This window comes from Coptis chinensis, chromosome 4 (genome assembly GCF_015680905.1).
Source record: "Coptis chinensis isolate HL-2020 chromosome 4, ASM1568090v1, whole genome shotgun sequence".
NCBI lineage: Eukaryota > Viridiplantae > Streptophyta > Magnoliopsida > Ranunculales > Ranunculaceae > Coptis > Coptis chinensis.
In genome coordinates this window covers 820,709-840,441 of record NC_141459.1, presented here as the reverse complement: position 1 = coordinate 840,441, position 19,733 = coordinate 820,709, and the positions used below count along the sequence as shown (strand labels likewise).

Below are 19,733 nucleotides of genomic sequence, written 5' to 3'. Positions count from 1 at the left end.
CAACGTCTGGTTTCATGGGCTAAACTCAAAAGCCCATTAGGCCCACCGCAGTCAACTGTCTTCGGTGTGTGCCGTTTCATGCTTTTTTCTCCGCAACAGTAGGAAAGAGCAAGCAAAAATAGGAAAGAGCTGAAAACATCTATTTTTATTATTTGGGACAAAGTAATGCTACTGTCACTAACAATTCCTTCATCAACTTGGGGTCCTAATGAAATGCTAAAAACTCATTTTATTAACTTGAGAATCAGACCAACGTTATTATTCACTCTTTTGGAAAAGTCACATAGCATTTGCAGCAAGACATCTAAGTACCCGTCCATCATGGCTGCCACCACTTCAGCAAGTTCTGTTTCAACATACAACGAAAATGGTGTTTCCAATCCCCCTCAGTACCCTCTACAGGTATAACCACTCGATTTGTTGGTTTATTTTAAACCGATTTATCTCTTTTTCGTAAATAAAGGTGTGTTTTTTTCTATAATATTGATGAATTTTACCAGCAGTTCAGATTTATCTCATAATAGTTTGATACTCGATGTCTAAATTAATAAATTCCCAAGTGTCATTTCTAAAGATTTCAGATTGGAGCATGACTACTTATTATTATACATGGAAATAACTTGGCGTCGAGATTAATGGTCTACCTATAGTTGAGAAGAATCTTGTTTCATCGAGTGTATAATGTATTATGTTACGAATAATACCTCAGCAAATGAAGCAAAGTCTGATGCTCTGAACACTATTAAAACTAAAGTGGTTTTACTCAGATTCCTGCCCCTGATCTTATCTTATAGAGATTTTGTTGGAGCAAAGAGTCGAAGGCAACCAAAGTCTTTGAATTTTATCCAATTTTAGATACGTTAAGAGCAGCAGGTTATGTTTAGTTAGTACTAGCAGTTTAACAAAATGGATTCTGAGTAACTTGACAGATAAACAAAAGTTTGAGATAAGAACAGAGAAGTTGTAATTTTTGTTCATTTTGCAAGAATATATGATTCTCATGGCTTGAAATTGTAGGAGCATGAGCAATAAATACAAATAAAAAACTGCAATGTGTGGGTATCATCACTATGCTTACAGTAATTGTACCATTAGACTTTACTTATAAATAACTTCTAGGTTGCCAAGCGCTTGGAGAAGTTCAAGACTACGATCTTCACACAAATGAGCATGCTTGCGGTAAAACATGGAGCAATAAACCTTGGACAAGGCTTTCCCAACTTTGATGGCCCAGAATTTGTCAAAGAAGCAGCCATCAAAGCTATTAAAGAAGGGAAAAACCAATATGCCAGGGGATATGGTGTACCTGACCTAAACACTGCTGTAGCCGCTAGGTTCAAGAAGGATAGCGGACTGGTAGTAGACCCCGAAAAAGAAGTTACAGTTACCTCAGGCTGCACTGAAGCCATTGCTGCCACCATTTTAGGCTTGATAAATCCCGGTGATGAGGTTATCCTCTTTGCCCCATTTTATGATTCTTATGAAGCTACTCTTTCAATGGCTGGGGCTAAAATAAAGTCCATCACACTGCGTCCACCGGACTTCTCAATTCCAATCAATGAGCTCAAGAATGCAGTCTCAAAGAACACTCGTGCAGTACTCATGAATACTCCACATAACCCTACTGGAAAGATGTTCACAAGAGAAGAGATGGACATACTTGCATCTCTCTGCATAGAAAACGATGTGTTAGTCTTTTCAGATGAAGTTTATGACAAGCTGGCATTTGAAGCTGACCACATTTCGATGGCTTCTCTTCCAGGGATGTATGAAAGGACGGTGACCATGAATTCTCTTGGGAAGACATTTTCTCTAACTGGGTGGAAGATCGGGTGGGCAATAGCCCCACCACATTTAACATGGGGTGTGAGGCAGGCACATTCCTACCTCACCTTTGCCACTTCCACTCCAATGCAGTCAGCAGCTGCAACAGCTCTTCCGTGCCCCTGACTCGTACTATGAGGAATTAAAGAAGGATTATGAGGCAAAGAAAGCAATATTGGTGGAGGGACTGAAAACAGTTGGTTTTGTGGTGTACCCATCAAGTGGAACCTACTTTGTAATTGCAGATCACACACCTTTTGGACTGAATAACGATGTTGCCTTCTGTGAATATTTGATTCAAGAAGTTGGTGTGGTCGCAATCCCAACGAGTGTCTTCTACCTGAACCCTGAAGATGGGAAGAATTTGGTGAGATTCACGTTCTGCAAGGACGAAGAAACGCTAAGGGAAGCAGTTAAGAGGATGAAACAGAAGCTGAAAGTATTAGTTTAGACTGTTATGCTTCTACACTAGGGCAACAGTTCAAAGGATGAAGCGGAAGTTGAAAGTATTATTTTCTTCAGTAACTAGAAGCTGAAAGTATTAGTTTAGACTTGTTATGTATGCTTCTATACAAATAAATAACTTTAGTTATGACTGTTTTTCAGAACTCACTCTTATTATTGTGTCAAATCTGTTTTATTTAGTTGTTTCATTTATGGTAAATCAAATTTATTCCATCTGAATGCACAACTCAAACATACTGGTTGTGGAATCAATGTTTCAACTGGTTAAAATATACTTCAGAGTGTTTTATTATCTTGTCCCTGCTTTCAGTAACTGCTTTGAAGCAGGAGAAGCTTGAAAACATCATTCTAAAGTGTCTGTATACAGTGGTAGTTTTCCAGAACCAAAGATAAAGAAGCAGCAGCAGCAGTTGCTTTAATGACGTGAGAATTATCTTTGCCTGAGTTTCTAGAATAAACGAGAGAAAGTGAGGGGTCGATGCGGTCCAGGAGAAATGGTTAGAAAAGGCGGAGGGTGAGTTGAAAGGCTTTTGTGTTTCTGGTGTTGTTGGGGGTTTTGAGGTTTCAATTTTCTCCAATATTATATTATTATCCCCATATATATAGCAACAGTTTTCATATGGATTATCACACAACCAAAATGACTTTCAAAGTGGCTGCTAGTGCAATTGTTCTGATTTGTTTTCAACTTTTTGGTGCTTTTGGATTAGTGCCAAAAGAAACATTAGGAAGCATTTCTATATATGGAAGAAGAACTAGAGTTGGATAAAGAGCTTGAAATTCTAAACAAACCTCCTGTCAAAACCTTAAACCCTAAACCCTAAATTCTAAACAAACCTCCTATCAAAACCTTTTAGGTGCGCATTAAAAAAATAATAATATATATATATATATATATATATATATATATATATATATGGAGAGGGATCAATATACCATGGTTTTCATATCTTGGTTTATACCATGTCCCACAACTTCACCCACAGGACGAATTATAACCTAATTTTTTGTGGATATGTCCAACAGGCCATGAAGATCACTTCCACAAAATATTAGCTCATTTGATGGTGTTTAACAATATCAAAAGATGATTGCAAAATCAAAAAATCTGGGCCGTTAAAAAAAATTCAAAGTTGTCAACAATTTTTAAATAGGTTAGAGGTTTCTAAATAGGCCGAATTTTTGTGGAGTATCTATCCATAGTTAGCAGATAATATTCACAAAATATTAACTTTTAACTCATCTTGTAAAGGGACGTGGTATAAACCATGGTATAAAAAACCATGGTAAATGGATCCCTCCCCTATATATATATTAGACTGCATGCACCATCAATGGAAAGAGAAATTTTTTTTTTTTTAAGTTAATATGCTATTTTTACGAAACTGGATTGAATAAGTAAAAATTTAGTTCAAAATATATTTTAATTATGAAGAGCGTCAATGTTAATTAACTACAGGCCGGAAGAGGACATACATTCTGAAAAGGGCCTTTTACTGCCATTATATTTTGTATGGAGAAATATATGTCATCTTTACTGATAGGGAGTTTTTATTTCACTGTTTTTGATGCCAACAAAACCATAACCAAATGACCAATTGTCCAGTTTATTCTCAATCGAAATGTCAGCCTATTCATTATAGAAATTTTTAAAAAATAGGACCAGGTCTTCTCCGCCCGGGTGGAAAACTTAAGGCTGTTGCACCTCACCAAAATAAATCGACACCTGTTCATTTATTTCACTCTGAAAACGGACGGGTAGATAACGGTGTTATGAAATAAATCTCCTTTTCCTACATTTTTCTTCTTTTTCTACATTTTTCTTGTTGTGGTAGTGGAAGTGGTTCTTCTTCCAAATTTCTCTCAGCTCTCACATTTAATTAATCTTGCCATTTGTCATTTCTTTTGTTCTTGCTTCAAAATATTATTGCCTACATGCTTCAACAAACAAGAAATTTCATAATGCATTTATGATTTTTCTTTATGCTTTTATGTAGGAATTTAGAGTTCATCAAAATAGGGTAGATTTTCTTGATTAAATGCAAGCAGTAATACAAAGGAAGGGATCTTCAATCGTAGACAATATTTCTAAAATATAGTTTAAATTGATAAATCATTAAGTGAATACAAATATCTTTAAGTTTTTACGGAGAACTTCAGAGTGAGACAGGGCATCCTCCATCCACCACTAAATGGGTTCCATACACCATTACTTTGTTCAACTAGAAAAAATTTAGAAGTGGGTGAAAGAGGGTTTATTAACATTCTGTAGAGAGAAACTTCCTTTTAATTTTGGATTTTTTTTAATAGTTATAGTTAACACTCCGTTTGACGTTTGCATCCTTTTTTTTCTAGGGCGTTAATTAAGTGTCCAGCTGTTGCAATTTTCTTGTGAGGTGTAGGGGGTGAGATTTACACCCGGGCGGAGAAGATATGCCCTTTTTAAAAAATAATTATGTGACCGGTTGTTTCTAATTCAAATGGTGATTTAATCCGGCACTCATCAAATTATATTGGACATATATTGGACAGTTTCCGGCCCAAGCCTGACAACTAAGTCTAACAACAATAGCCCAATACACCCCTCCCCCCCCTCACCTCAACTCATACCTGCTACTTTTTTTTTCAAATTTTTTGTAGCCGGTATCATCTCTCTCGCGAGATTGCGCCCAAAAAAATAATAATAATAAAATAATTAAAAAAATAAAAACTTCGAGTTTTCTATCTTGTTGATATTTCGAGTGTTGAGTTGTGAATCAACAATGAGAATTGAAGTTGGCGACTTCACCCAATTCGAATCGTGTTCCGTTTGAGTAAATACTCAAATTTGGTTGGGTGGAAGATTGGGTTGATCAAACTTGATTGGGGTGGAAGATTGGGTTGATTAAACTTGAGTTCAAATTTGCCCAAACTTAATGAAGTCATTTTCGAGTTTTAGGTTGATTAAGTAGAAGTTGATTTTTAAAATGAACATCATGACAAACAAACCGAATTTTTTAAGTTCAAACGACCGAGCCATGTCGTCCAAGAGAGTCCCAAAATGACCCCGACATGTCATCCAAGAGAGTCCCCAAACGACCTGCCATGTCGCCCAAGAGAGTCCCCAAACGACCTACCCCGCCATGTAGTTTAGCAAAAAACCAAAAAATTTATCTCAAACGATACGCGCAGACCACTTGAGTGTACACTCAAACTACGTGGTGAGGTCGTTTGAGTGTACACTCAAACAACCTGAGGATTCGTTATGAGGAGACGGTTAAATTGGTGGTTGGGCTTGGGCTTTAATGGCAAACTTGTAATATGGCAAATTTGTAATATTTCTTTTTTTTTGGGGTTGCCCAATCGAATTTGATGAGTGCCCAATACATGACCCATTCAAATTTACACAACTGGATCACATAACCGGTGTTAAGCTATACAAAGTCTTATGCAGCCAAATAGGGCCTTAATTAATCCAAAGTTATACTTAACTAGAGAAAAAGGATATTAAGAACTGCAGGCAGAACAGTAGACATACGTTACGAAAATGGCCCCTTAGAATATTTCTTCCACCTTTTGATCATCTGATGTCAACAAAACACGGCCACTTTACTAAGTTATTTTCTTAAAAAAAATAAAAGTTGTTCCAAGATTTGCAATTTTTTGATGGTTCTAATAAAAGTTATTAGGACTGCTACAAAATGAAGAATGCGATTGGAGAGCTGCTACCATTTTAATAAGAAATGTAACCTTACAAAAGAATGGGAGAAAAACATTTCCCACGTATGGCTCCATGTTTTGCATCATCTTTATGTTTGACCATATGGTAAGAATATTGATTGATAAGATGAAGTTCTTATAACCGTTTTGGGAATCAACTTTATAACATTTACCCCATCAAAATCACCAAATATCAACTTATTGTTGTACGACCATTGGTCATCGAATTATCATACAAATTGGGTCGAGGCCGGCCTTGAATCAAGTTACAAGTCATTTAATTGGATGCCCCATATATATGATAAAATGATACCAGATCCCCATACATCTCACCAAGCAAACTGCGGCGGAGACTACTTGTCTATTGGCTGAAATGCTGAATACAAAATGGATTCAGTATCCCACCCAACTTGATTTCGTCACCAACGCAGCACTTTTTGATGCACACCCACTAACTGTACTAACTACTAAAGGCCGGATGCAATGGCTTTCCATTCCCTCAAAAGTGGAGGGAGTGGTCTCAAAAATGGAGGGAGTGGCGGTGGTTTTTGCTTTTTATCTCCATAATACTCTCTCTATATATAGAGAGAGTAATATTGAGGAATAGAGAGTGTATTCCACCCGAGTTGAAATGGCGTGGTTTGTAAAAACCCAAACGGCACCACTTAAAGTGGCGTAGAATGCATTTTTCAATTTCATACCGCACTATTTGAAGTGGCGTGGTTTGTAAAATTCCTAACGGCGCCACTTGAAGTGGCGTGGAATGCATTTTTTATTTTTTTTTTTAATTCCGCGCCAGTCGAAATGGCGTAGAATGGTTCGAACCATTGGACACCAAAATTGACTCCTCATCCTCAAAACACGGTTTTTTAGTAGAATAGAGATAGAAAGTGATGCACCATTGGACTCAGCCTAAATAGCCTCAAATCTCTCTAGTCCCATCATTCAACGACAATTTTACGAGCCAGAATCAGCGATAAAAGGCAAATATTGTCTATGTTCCAATTGGAAATAGTTGCGTTACAACAAAGTACAATCTTTGTTAGCAATTCGTGTGAATCGAATTTTTAAAGGTCATACGTTTAATATTTCGAATGTTTGAAAGATTCATAATAATTTGCGATTTTTTGCTTTGAAACGTATAATACAATTTTTGGCGAATTTTTCAAAAATTCGCTAAAAAAAATATGAATGAAAATTCGATTGCGATTTTGTTATTTTTTATGTACTTTATGCCATCACTCTTACTTTAAGTCCCCCACTCTTACATTCTTAATGATAAATTAATCCAAAAACTTTGTTTTTATACTTTTTTGGCAATATTTAAATTGTCATGTCATGGTGTGTGTATTTTGAAATTTGAACTATAATTTCAATCCAAGAACAAATAAATGAAAGTATCTATATAGACCGTTCAATTAGTTTCAATATTTTTGTAGCTAAATTGTTTAGATATATTTATTATGTTGTAAAGAATAACAACTATTATTAATATTTACTGACATAATATTACAATTTTTTTACTTTCGAATTTTTGCAACCAAACGATTTAAAACACGTATTAATAAAACATTGCATAATTATCGTATTACGAATTTTTGACCGTACCAATTTTTTGAGTCATCGAATAATTTTTGAATTATTCCCATACAGAATTTTTGTCGTGTCCCAAATTATTAACAAAGAGTACAACTAACAATTAATTACATACACGATTACAAATTTACAATCCATTCAGCCAAGCAAAATTGTGCTTTCATTGTGGGCAAAATCGATGTGGACAAAAAAAGTTGGCGAGATTAAAAGCCAAGCCGTAATTATTTACAGTAATTACAAACTATGTAAAAATTATTTAGTAATTGTTCAAATATGAATCTAATGATGTACTGGCTGTCCAGATTGAAGCGGAGAGCAGGCGTCGCGATTTCCAACCTAAAACGAGCTTGTTTTTACACAATTCCTCCACTCTATATCCATCATTGAATAGTCCCAGTAACAACTTTGCTTGACAGTGATTGAAAAAACTTATACCCATCGGGTCAAAACCCGCTCCATTCATCCACTCTCCCCAACTACAGCCCTCTTCCATTTCCTCTTCCCCGCGGGCCCGGTAGATTCTAGCAAGTGATCCAGCTATTCTAGGCCCAAGAAAAACTCTCTCCACCAACGCACGTGACCGACTTTGCATTGGAAACCCAGCTTCTAGCGAATCATACACGGCCGAGTAATGATGCAATGAGTCCATGAACCGGTCCACGAACCCACCTTCTCCAATGGGCCCAACTTCCTCTTCAACTAATGTCACTACTCTTGGGCTCAATGCTTTGGTGCCGGATAGAAATGAGGCAACGGAATCGGGTGCACGATAGTTATAATGAGGAAAATGTAACATACAGTTCACAACCAATGCTTCTCCCTTGACCAATTTCAAGGCGGATGGTCGAAATGTCTCGTCTGGGTCTAATCTACACTGATGAAACGAAAATGGTTGACCAATTGATGCCGCAAAAGCAATCAAACGTCTACCTGTTTCTTGAACTGACCCAATTGATTTACGCACATTGCCAACGCGAGTAATTGCAGTGATCCGAAGGTGCGGAGTAGGCGGGCCATCTTTTTTCGATACAAATGCTTGCATCAAAGAGGCCCATTGTATACCTTCCATGATATCATAGTCCACGATGTGAACACGTCTATCATGGGCCACGGATTCTAGAATAGCTTGATTGGCTGTAAAATGTCCAAATTTCACATAAGGTGACATGTCTTGCAAAAGCTGAAAAGCAGCAATTACATCCGTCTGGTGATGGTGGTGGTAGGGATCATTTATGTGATTGGGTCCATTGGTAGAATTATGATGATTCTTACCATGCACACCGGCCCCTTCTAGCAAACCTTGTAATGCTTCGGTAAAATAGGCCGCTAAACGTTCCATATTAGTGCCATGAGTAGGGGGCATTAATTCCTTGAGCCGAACCAATATCACTCGAGCAAGATCCCTACTCTTATTGGCACCAGTTAATGCCTCAGCTGCAGCCATCAATAAGTGGACCATCCTCAAACCTTTCAAATCTTCATGCTCATTTTTTGTGGTCTCTTCACTAGATGATGGAGTCCTCGGTGTCGTCGATGTTGAATTCGTAGAATTAGTTGAATCTTGAGTAATCATTATTCGTTCCGGGTCGTCGACTACTAACATGGACTCAATTAGTCCACGAAAATCGTCGTGGTCACCGGACAACTCGTCCCAATCCACAACCGGAGACCAATCATTCCATGTACATGCCGCATCGTCTTCAGTTGTTGTAGTAGTACTACAACCTGAGAATTCGAGTTCATTGATTACATCCGCCATGGATATATCCATAGCAAATATATATGTGTGTAATAATAACCAAACTTCGGAGAGTGACTTGTATAAATGAGAGTTTAGAGAAGAGAAAAAGTTGGAACAAGGGACAGTTTAGGTTAACAAAATTGATTTAGGATTAATTAAGATGAGAGGGATTAATGTTACTAAAGGAGGAGGTAATGAGATATGGACTAGGTGTGTTTACTTGTATTTATATGGTGAGGGTCTTAATCAAGGAGGGAGATATTAGTTTAAGTGGAGAAAGAGGAGAGAGAAAAAATCAAAGGAAAGTGTTGATATGTGCTTAGAAATTATCATATGGAAAGCTAAGTTCAATTATGGAATGATTTGTAGTTTTTAACCGTACGTAATAACTTTTCTCTTGTGGCCGTTGCGATTCAGTTACTTGAAAGCGTTTGTTTTAGTTGGTTGACTTGGCATTTCTTTAGACCATGTCAGCACTACTGCCACAGAGACTTTGCCGGCTTGGAACAGTCTTTCTCAGACTTCATCACTTGATACTGAAATTTTCAGTTCTACCCTAATATCATCAGGCCTGATGGTCAAGTTGTTGTATGGTACTATGGCGTTTCATTTATGGGTGTTTTATGATTAATAGCTCGACATCATTTTTTCTCTTGGTGCATGAGGTCCCCCATAAACAAATTTTGTGACGTGATGTGAAGGCTTTAAGATATTAAGGACCATGTATCGTCTGAAATTCTGAATCATCTGATAACACAACTCATTACTCATACTATGTATGTTTTACAATGCTTCCATGGCCATTAGACGAAACACCAGACACCATCAAAGTAATCCTAATTAAATGCAACTGGTCATATATATTGTTTTCAACAAGTCCAAAATAGATGAGTTGAGACTCGGGGCGCGCATTTATGTTTTTGGTTCTGTCTTTAGTATTTTTAATTTCTCTGTGACTCATTATTCACCAAAGAGAAATAACAAAGACAAAAATAAAAATAAAAAAAATGTTGAACTTGGGAAGTTTGTTTGATTTCTAGGAACTTATGATACGTATATTGTATGTAGCTTTGTAGTAAAGAACACTGTTCACATTTTGGCCTAAGTCTAGCTACATCTCGATCTTCAAATTTATAAGAATTGGAACTCACGAAAATCACAAAAAAAAAGGGCCTACCAATTTAATGTGTATTGGAAGAAAGGGAAATATCACCAAATCTATATTTTCATGTGATAGATTCCCACCTTTTTTCACCTGTGGCCTGTTCCAAAACACGTACTCGTACCATTAAATAGAAACCAACAGCGGATAAAATTGACTTTGTAGCTGAGTATAAAAGTGAAATCAAAATTTCAGTAGGGAAGAAAGAGCATGTTCATCATTCATCATTCATCATTCATCATTATACATATATTGCTAACACGAGGACATGACCTTTCCGAATAAAAAAAACGAGGGAAATGGAAATCAAGTGGCCAGTCCGGTGAGTAAAGTGAGTTTAATTCGAAAATCAGTTTAATTAGGATAGTTTCAGTAAATGATTAAAGGTACACAGCATTTTTGAAACCAACATATAGAATGAATAATGAATTCTCATTAAATTTGTAAGACAAAGATCTCAATTGGATTTTTTCAGAAAATCACACAAGTACTGGAAGTACAATAATACTGTCGAGATCATACAAGGAAGATAATGCGCACTTTAAGACGACATAATTATATTAAGGATTGCGAGATTTGGATCCATTGAGGTTACTATGTCGCTATCTTTGTTAGCAATACTACGAATAATTCGCGTATAATTCACGAATCGAATTTTTGAAGGCCTAAACGTTTAATACTTCCGAACCTTTCAATAATTCGGAATAATTCACGATTTTTCATTATAAACGTATAAAACACGAATTACCAAATTATTCACAAATTTATTTAAAAAATATTTCATATAAAAAAAAATTAAAACCAAAATCTTGTAAGGATGAGTATCATGAAGAAACATAAATAAGAAACAAAAAATAGAGGGGAAAAGAGATATGAGATTGACCATGACTTGAAAGCTTTTATATATCTTTGAAAGACTTTTTTTTTTTTTGCAAATCAAATGATCGAGTAAACTAACATAAAAACATAAATGTATTGCTTCTAATTCTTATTTTCCTATACAATTTAAAAACCTACATTCTAAAAGAGATGTAAATATATAAGAGAGAAAAATATTGACAAATATATATTATAAAATTATACTAAAGTAAAATTAGTGGAACATTATAATAAGTAAAACATTTTATTCTAATTATATATTTGTAATGTATAGTTATAAGTAGAACATTTTAATCAATTCCAGAAATCTCGTGTCAGTCTTGAAAAAACGAAGAGAGTTGACGAAAGAACACAATTTAATCAATTAACTATCATCTTCTTCTTCTAGCTTTCATATGAGTGCAATATGTCAAGAGAACAAAACTAGTTTCCTTTTCCATTTACGGAGAAGAGAGCAAAACAAAATATTAAATATGATATTGTTGATATAATTCGTCTGGTTATTACTTTTCAATCTCGTAAAGTTCACCATAAAAAAAACGTAAACATCATAGAACTAAAGGTTTAGGCACGGGGGGTAGGGGTGTGCATGGGTCGGTTCGGGTTGGTTTTGGAGTGAAACCGACCACTGAACCGACCACATCGGTTTATGTGTTACACGATCCGAACCGAACCGATACTCTAGGATTAACCGCCCTGAAACCGAACCGACTAATTTGCAAACTAACCGATATCCGATCCGAACCGAATGTTTTACGATTTTAATCGATATTTTGACCCAAAAAATCTGTGCTGCCTCAATTGTTTTAGTATTTTAGAGTTTTTTATTTCATTTTCGAGTTGGGGTTCAAGGTTTGATGATAAGAATACATCTGGTAAGTTTGTTGCAATCCAGTTCTGTAAATAAAATCAAATTCGTTCGCGACTTTGATTTGAATGTTTGGTTTCTTTTTTTGAAAGTCTGGTTTCTCTAAATGTGTCGTACAGTCGTACTAGATGTTTGGTAGGGATGAGGGTATAAGGGGAATTATAGTTTTTCTCTTTGGATTGTTATTGTAGTTTAAACTTTAAAGGTGTGAGTGGACACGTGGGACCAATTTAAAAGAGTACACGTGAATTGAAAGTGTTAACAAACACGTATGTGCAACAAATTTGCTGGTATGTTATTATTTTATCTGCAACACGGGTCGGGTCGGTTATTTTTGGACTTTATAAATATAAACCGACAACTGAACCGATATAGTCGGTTTTGGAAATTATTAAACTGATCCCAACCGATACTAAATGGATAACCGACTCATTTGACTCAGTTTGGGTCGGGTTGGTCGGTTATGTCGGTTAAGGTGGATTTTTGCACACCTCTAACTGGGGGCACAGAGAATTGGAAAGACATTGTAGCCCTTGTTAGCAATACTCCGAATAATTCGCGTATAATTCATGAATCGAATTTTTGAAGGCCTAAACATTTAATACTTCTGAACCTTCCAATAATTCGGAATAATTTACGTTTTTTTTCATTATAAACGTATAAAACACGAATTACCGAATTATTCAAAAATTTATTTCAAACATATTTCATATAAAAAAAAATTAAAAACCAAATTCTTGTAAGGATGAGTAGCAAGAAGCAACAAAAATAAAAAACAAAAAATCAGTGTTATCAGACCCGGTCACTAAACCGGGTTGGGTCATATAGTAGATTGGTTAGGCAATTGACCCAATAGTAACCCAGTTAACTCGTCCGATTTTTATGAAAACCGCTTAAACCTACCCAAACAGTTTAGACCGAACTGCCGGGTCATTAATAGTGTCTAAAGTAAGAAAATTCAAATTTGTTTTTATAACTCAACTAGTACACTAAACAAGTTGCTTTGTTAATTTGTGTACAATATTGTAGATATAAACAACATTTAATAGGAAAATATCCAGGCATTTAGAAGTGAGTTGACCCTCAAGACCACTCAGACACTTAGTAAACTTGTTAAATAAATGTACAAATTATATATATAATATAATAGTCTAACCCACTGATTGAACCGGTGACCCAATGACCTAGTCCCTTTACCGGGTTAATGTCCGGGTTGGGTCTGATAACACTGCAAAAAATAGAAGGAAAAAGAGATATGAGATTGACCATGACTTGAAAGCTTTTGTATATCTATGAAATACATTCTTTTTTCTTTTTGCAAATCAAATAACCGAGTAAACTAACATAAAAACATGAATGTGTTGCTTCTAATTCTTATTTTCCTATACAATTTACAAATTTACATTCTAAAAGAGATGTAAATATAGAAGAAAGAGAAATATTGACAAATATATATTATAAAATTATACTAAAGTAAAATTAGTAGAACATTATAATAAGTAGAACATTTTACTATAATTATATATTTGTAATGTATAGTTATAAGTAGAACATTTTAATCAATTTCAGAAATCCCGTGTCAGTCTTGAAAAAACAAAGAGAGCTGACGAAAGAACACAATTTAATCAATTAATTATAATTTTCTTCTTCTAGCTTTCATATGACTGCAATATGTCAAGAGAACAAAACTAGTTTCCTTTTCCATTTACGGAGAAGAGAGCAAAACAAAATATTAAATATGATAGTGTTGATGTAATTCATCTGGTTACTTTTCAATCTCCTAAAATTCACCATAAAAAAAACGTAAACATCATAAAACTAAAGATCTAGGCACTGGGGCACAGAGAAAGATATTGTTGCCCTTGTTGGCAATCCTCTGAATAATTCGCGTATAATTCACGAATCAAATTTTTGAAGGACTAAATGTTTAATACTTCCAAACATTTCAATAATTTGGAATAATTCACGTTTTTTTCATTATAAACGTATAAAACACGAATTACCGAATTATTCAAAAATTTATTTAAAAAATACTTCATATAAAAAAATAAAAAATAAATAAAAAACCAAATTCTTATAAGAATGAGTAGCATTAAGAAACATAAATAAGAAACAAAAAATAGAGGGGAAAAGAGATATGAGATTGACCATGACTTAAAAGCTTTTGTATATCTATGAAAGACATTATTTTTTCTTTTTATAAATCAAATGATCGAGTAAACTAACATGAAGACATGAATGTGTTGCTTTTAATTTTTATTTTCCTATACAATTTACAAATCTACATTCTAAAAGAGATGTAAATATATAAGAGAGAGAAATATTGACAAATATATATTATAAAATTATACTAAAATAAAATTAGTTGAACATTATAATAGGTAGAACATTTTACTCTAATTATATATTTGTAATATATAGTTATAAGTAGAACATTTTAATCAATTTCAGAAATCCTGTGTCAATCTTGAAAAAACAAAGAGAACTGACGAATGAACACAATTTAATCAATTAATTATCATTTTCTTCTTCTAACTTTCATATGAGTGCAATATGTCAAGAGAACAAAACTAATTTCCTTTTCCATTTATGGAAAAGAGAGCAAAACAAAATATTAAATATGATAGTGTTGATGTAATTCGTCTGGTTACTTTTCAATCTCCTAAAGTTCACCATAAAAAAAACGTAAACATTATATAACTAAAGGTATAGGCACTGGGGCACAGAGAAAGACTGGGCTCGCTACAGCATTTTGGAAGGATGATTGGTGAGATACCATAATATTATTTTCTATTACATTAAATTCGTACTATAAAAAAAATTCTAAATTCTAGTTAAGGAAAAAATATCGGAGTCAAGTAGGTTAGTCTCTGTCGTACGATTAAAATAATAGTGCTGATGATGTCAATAATAAAATTATAAAATCCATTAAACCTGTCTTTTCTAGTGCAAAAAGTCGAAGTGTTCCGTCATCTCTCGCTGATCATGGTGGGGTTTGATATTAATTATTACTCGAGTAACGTATTTAGTATTGTAATGAGAAGGTGGTGAACAACTTTTTCTGACACTACAAGTCTACAACCTGATTCGCTGCTTAATTAATAAAAATCATTCTGAAATCACTAATTATATAGGTTCTAAGCCCTACTTTCTAATAGATCTAAGTACACAGACAAAGAGAAAAACATATTAATTACATGTACTAGTTTGTTGTTGATTTAAGATAATCAGCTGCAGCACCAGGTGTTGATTTTGTAACATGCCCATTTTGATTTGCTGGTTGTTAGATAAACAGTGCCCTCTAAACCAACCAGTTGGCTTCTAATGACACCCACCCACCCCCGTGGTCAAGCATTTCTCTAACAGAAAATATTTGCAAGGGCAGTGAAAATTATCCACCGCGCATTAGGTGTATTCGAAATAACACGCCAAATTCTAAAGTCTAAACATAAAGTTAGCTTAGTTATGATTAATCTATTGCATAATCCATGTGTAAACGGACCCAATGTTCAATTTTTTTAGTAGTCTGATACTCCGATTAGTCTAGTGAACAATTTTAGGTGGATCTGTGTTTCACCACGCACTTAAAATCTATCAAAACGAATATGATGGTGTTTAAGGAAATGTAATGAAAGTTATAGAATGGTCATTTTGAAATATAATAGAAAAGAATGGAATGAAAACTAAATTTTGGTAGTATATGTTTGGTAAATTGGGGGAAAAAAATGAAAACTAATGAATAAAATAAACCATATTTGTTATATAAATACCAAAGAAATGAAATGAAAATGGAAATGAAATATAATTTCAACGGAAATATGTTTCATTTTTTTTTCTCTTTCCTATTTCCTATTCCATTACATGTTTGTTATTCAAAAACTAAAGAAAGGGAAGAAAAACAATCATTTTCTTTTCCTTTGAAATCTGTGGGCTGACTCTAAGAATAAAAAGGCCTTCCCATTCTATAGTTTTGGTTCAACATGGAAATACTATTTTCCTTTCCCTGGCAAACAAAGCAAACAAAAATACGAAATTTATGGAAAAGGTGGACCACATTATATTTTTCATTTTCTTTCCATTAATTTTCACTAAAAAGGACATGGACCTTCTACTGCGATTTCAAATATCTTTTAAAACTTATTTACTTGTATTTGTCTCCATTTGGGAAGAACTTTGAAGGAAGAAACACCTATATATCAATGAAGCTAACGGTTAATTGTAAACTATAAATTGTGCCATATTCTAGACTTGTTAGAGCATAGTTTTCTGTCTCTTAAATTACAGCCTACTAGATTATAATTACCAAAATTCTATAGCAACCGAATCTTTTGAACTGAATTTGTGAACACACTGACGTGGCACTCATCGGCAGGGGGTATGTGTGTATTGGTCAAAGAAGTACTGAAAATCAAAGTCTCTCTGCTTGCCACGTCAATGTGTTCACAAATTCGGTTCAAAAGTGTGAGTTGATGTAGAAACACTCTTATAATTATAGTAACGTTAGTTGTCATTGAACAAGAATATGAACGTTAACTGTATTGCATTGGTAATGCATATTATAAGTAGTAGATCGAAAATTCGAAATATCGAACACTGCACATATATACTTTAATATGGAAGAGAATCTTCAAACACATAGTATGGACAAAAGAATCTTTATGTATGGGATATACCAACGAATATATCGACGAAAGACTTGGAAACTTATCAGGCCATTATGAGCATAGAGATTACATTAAACTATTAAAGTAAAAAAAAAAAAAAAAAAAAAAAAAACTAGCTAGCTACCTTTATGTCCGGAGACAGTTTGTTTTGACTTTTGACACATCAATAGTAAATTGCGATTCTCTGCTGAGTCGTCCATCACCATCTATTGTACGTGATTCATGCATTTGGACACTTTATAAGGCAATAGCAAATTTATCTGTTCGTGTGTGATAGGAGTGTAACTATCGGTTGTTACAAGAGTCTCTATTCAGGTAGGTTTAGCTGACGCAGATTTGGATTGCCACTTGCCAGATCGATTCGTGACAGTAATGGCCATAAGCAATAGTTTGAGACCTTATAGTTATAAACAACAATAGTGAACCAGGATGCGATAGTTGCCTTCCCTCACTCGCTCTCTCGATTTTTGGAGCACCACGCTTTCTGATCTAAGTTGCGCACATGCACATACAGATTGGACTGGAAGTTTCTCTTGATAAAAGAACCATCTAAACTGAGCTGATACAATCTCTTCTAAGTTCTAACTTACTAAGTGAAAATGGAGATGGAAAACTCTATATTCCTGTGTCATGGAAGCAGAAATGGTATTAATGTGTTTTTCCCCTTAAATTTTTATGTTTCAAATTCACTGTATGATCCACAAGTGGATATTACGTACACAATGTGATTGCTTGCATAGAAATTCAGTATACAATAGTTAAGATCAGTTTTCTGCCTCAGAGCACTCCATATTTTAAGTAAGTGAGATCAATAAACTGTGAAAGATAATTATACATATGCACTATCAAAGCCATATATGTCCAGTAGGAGGGGGCCGAAGATATTTTGACAAGCAGTGAAAGCCCGGTAGGCTATCCGAGTACCCGAGAGAACATGTTTACGATCACCTCTAAATACTTTAGAGCTTACATTGATTGTGATTGCCAAAACTGAGCTCAGTTCAATGTCATTGAAAAGATGAACTGCTGACAGATACCGCAAGAAAATCAAACGCGCGTGTTATACATGAATTCTTTTTGTAATAATCACAAGATGAAGTCTCATTTAGTAACACTTTAAAAGTACGTTACCATCAAGTTAAAACGTTACCCTTCATCGACGATTTATGTCGCCTTGCAGACTTGCAGTAATATTCTTGATCAACCAAAGAGGGTTTGTTCAATGAGTCTCCTTCATTTTTTACCTACCTTCATTTTTTCTTGCAACATATTCCGTTTCAATGTAAAAAGAAAGCAACATCTTCAAGATCATCTGATATCTCCATAGAAACCCTAAAAGTAAAGATCAACAGCCTAGTGTTTATCATATACTAATAACTTGGTTCGGATGTATATACAGATTAACAATGTTTATTAAAGAATTGGATCTCTATAAACTAAAGTTTCATACTGATTGTTCTGGAGATCCGATCCTCAGATGGAATCTTTGATTACATATTCAAAGCATTAGTTTTACCATTAAAATAGCTAACGAAAATTAGCAACATTAAAAATCTTCATATTGTAGAGTTTATTGAGTAGTACGTTCTTCCAAGAATACTACTTAGCTTGAAGAACCACGCATACCAGTTTACTTTAATTATACATTTTCTTTAGTTTATGAGCGCATCAGCAAGTACTAGTGGGAGATTACGTATGCTTAGCCCGAACTTAAACACATGATTGGCCAGAAGAAACATTCAGAGCTTACTTAATTCGATACTTTAAAGCTTCACACTAATTAACAATTCAGTCATTTTCCTGAACCGACAGATTACTTTAATAAACAGTCCACAGCGTTTGTCTACTATAACTCTGATTTGTGGATCTCAGATTATTTTTAAGAACAAACATGTCATCATCCCCAGGACGTAGGCCAATTTGCTATAGTTATGATTACTATTAGAGCTCGAACGAACGAACGACCAAATAGTGTCGTTTATATTAGAATGTTTTCTGAATCAACAACGGAAGAGATTGTATTCGATCACCCCTACTTGCCTGGAACGATACACAATAAGATCAAGCAGGAAGACGTGGCAACCACTGACTTGGAATTTTGTAACTTATATATTTGTAGGTTGCTTGATCTGAGGATACAAGTTAATAACTAAATAAGGGGAATCATGATGGTACCCTCAAATGATTGGCATCGATTTAAGTTTCTACTGTAGTACTATGCACCTTGATTTTTTCGGATAAAGTAGTTGCTTCAGAGCATATATTGAAACTTTAATTTGTCCATGCTAAAGATTTACAGTCGCTTCCAGTTTTCATTTGGCGCTTCCATTTCTTTCAAAATATCAAGAGGTAACAAGACTACAAGAGTACCACGCCGCCGTTATATATTTGTTGTGTCACTTCTTACACTTAAGCGTTTTGTCTTATATTGTTAGTTACATTCTTCGCCCTTTGTCGTTGTAGAGTTGTAGTTGATTTCAAAGTGATTTTTACCTTCCAATCTAGAAAACACTTTCAGTAGGCAACTTACTTTACACCCCATTCATAAGCTCAAAAAGGAGAAAAAGGAGTTGCTGAAAGATGTTCTGGATGATACTCTACGCAGGGTTATGGGCTGCCCAAGGAATTTCAGAAACCCCTACTAGAGTATGAAGAAAAGTAAAAAACCAAGACATCTTTCAATAATATTGCACCCACCCCACCCCTAGTGTATTCTTATTTAATGGAATTCCCTTGAACCTCTGAGAAATGCTTATCCTCCGAGCATGTCTAGAAACAGGCAAGATGTGACTTTAGCAGTCCAATAGCATCTCACTGTGAAGCTTCAGTTTCATA

General features: G+C 34.8%; 2 protein-coding genes across 2 annotated transcripts; one reads left to right on the top strand and one right to left on the bottom strand.

Annotated features, from left to right (window-relative positions):
* The first annotated feature begins 84 nt into the window (after positions 1 to 84).
* LOC147500998 (Pyridoxal phosphate (PLP)-dependent transferases superfamily protein) lies at positions 85 to 2,468 on the top strand. Its single transcript, XM_086606032.1, is given in 3 exon segments — positions 85 to 402; positions 1,120 to 1,938; positions 1,940 to 2,468. Coding segments are annotated over 3 exon segments (1,392 nt in total). The 5' UTR covers positions 85 to 165; the 3' UTR covers positions 2,276 to 2,468.
* Positions 2,469 to 7,675: 5,207 nt separating this feature from the next.
* On the bottom strand, positions 7,676 to 9,520 carry LOC147500997 (GRAS family transcription factor). Its single transcript, XM_086603751.1, has one exon. It carries the CDS (start codon positions 9,353 to 9,355, stop codon positions 7,841 to 7,843), a length of 1,515 nt encoding a protein of 504 aa, XP_086459877.1. The 5' UTR covers positions 9,356 to 9,520; the 3' UTR covers positions 7,676 to 7,840.
* Between the last annotated feature and the right edge of the window lie 10,213 nt (positions 9,521 to 19,733).

Bases quoted from the DNA above. Each gene is read 5' to 3' on its own strand.
- LOC147500997 (XM_086603751.1), bottom strand. From the start codon at position 9,355: ATGGATATATCCATGGCGGATGTAATCAATGAACTCGAATTCTCAGGT.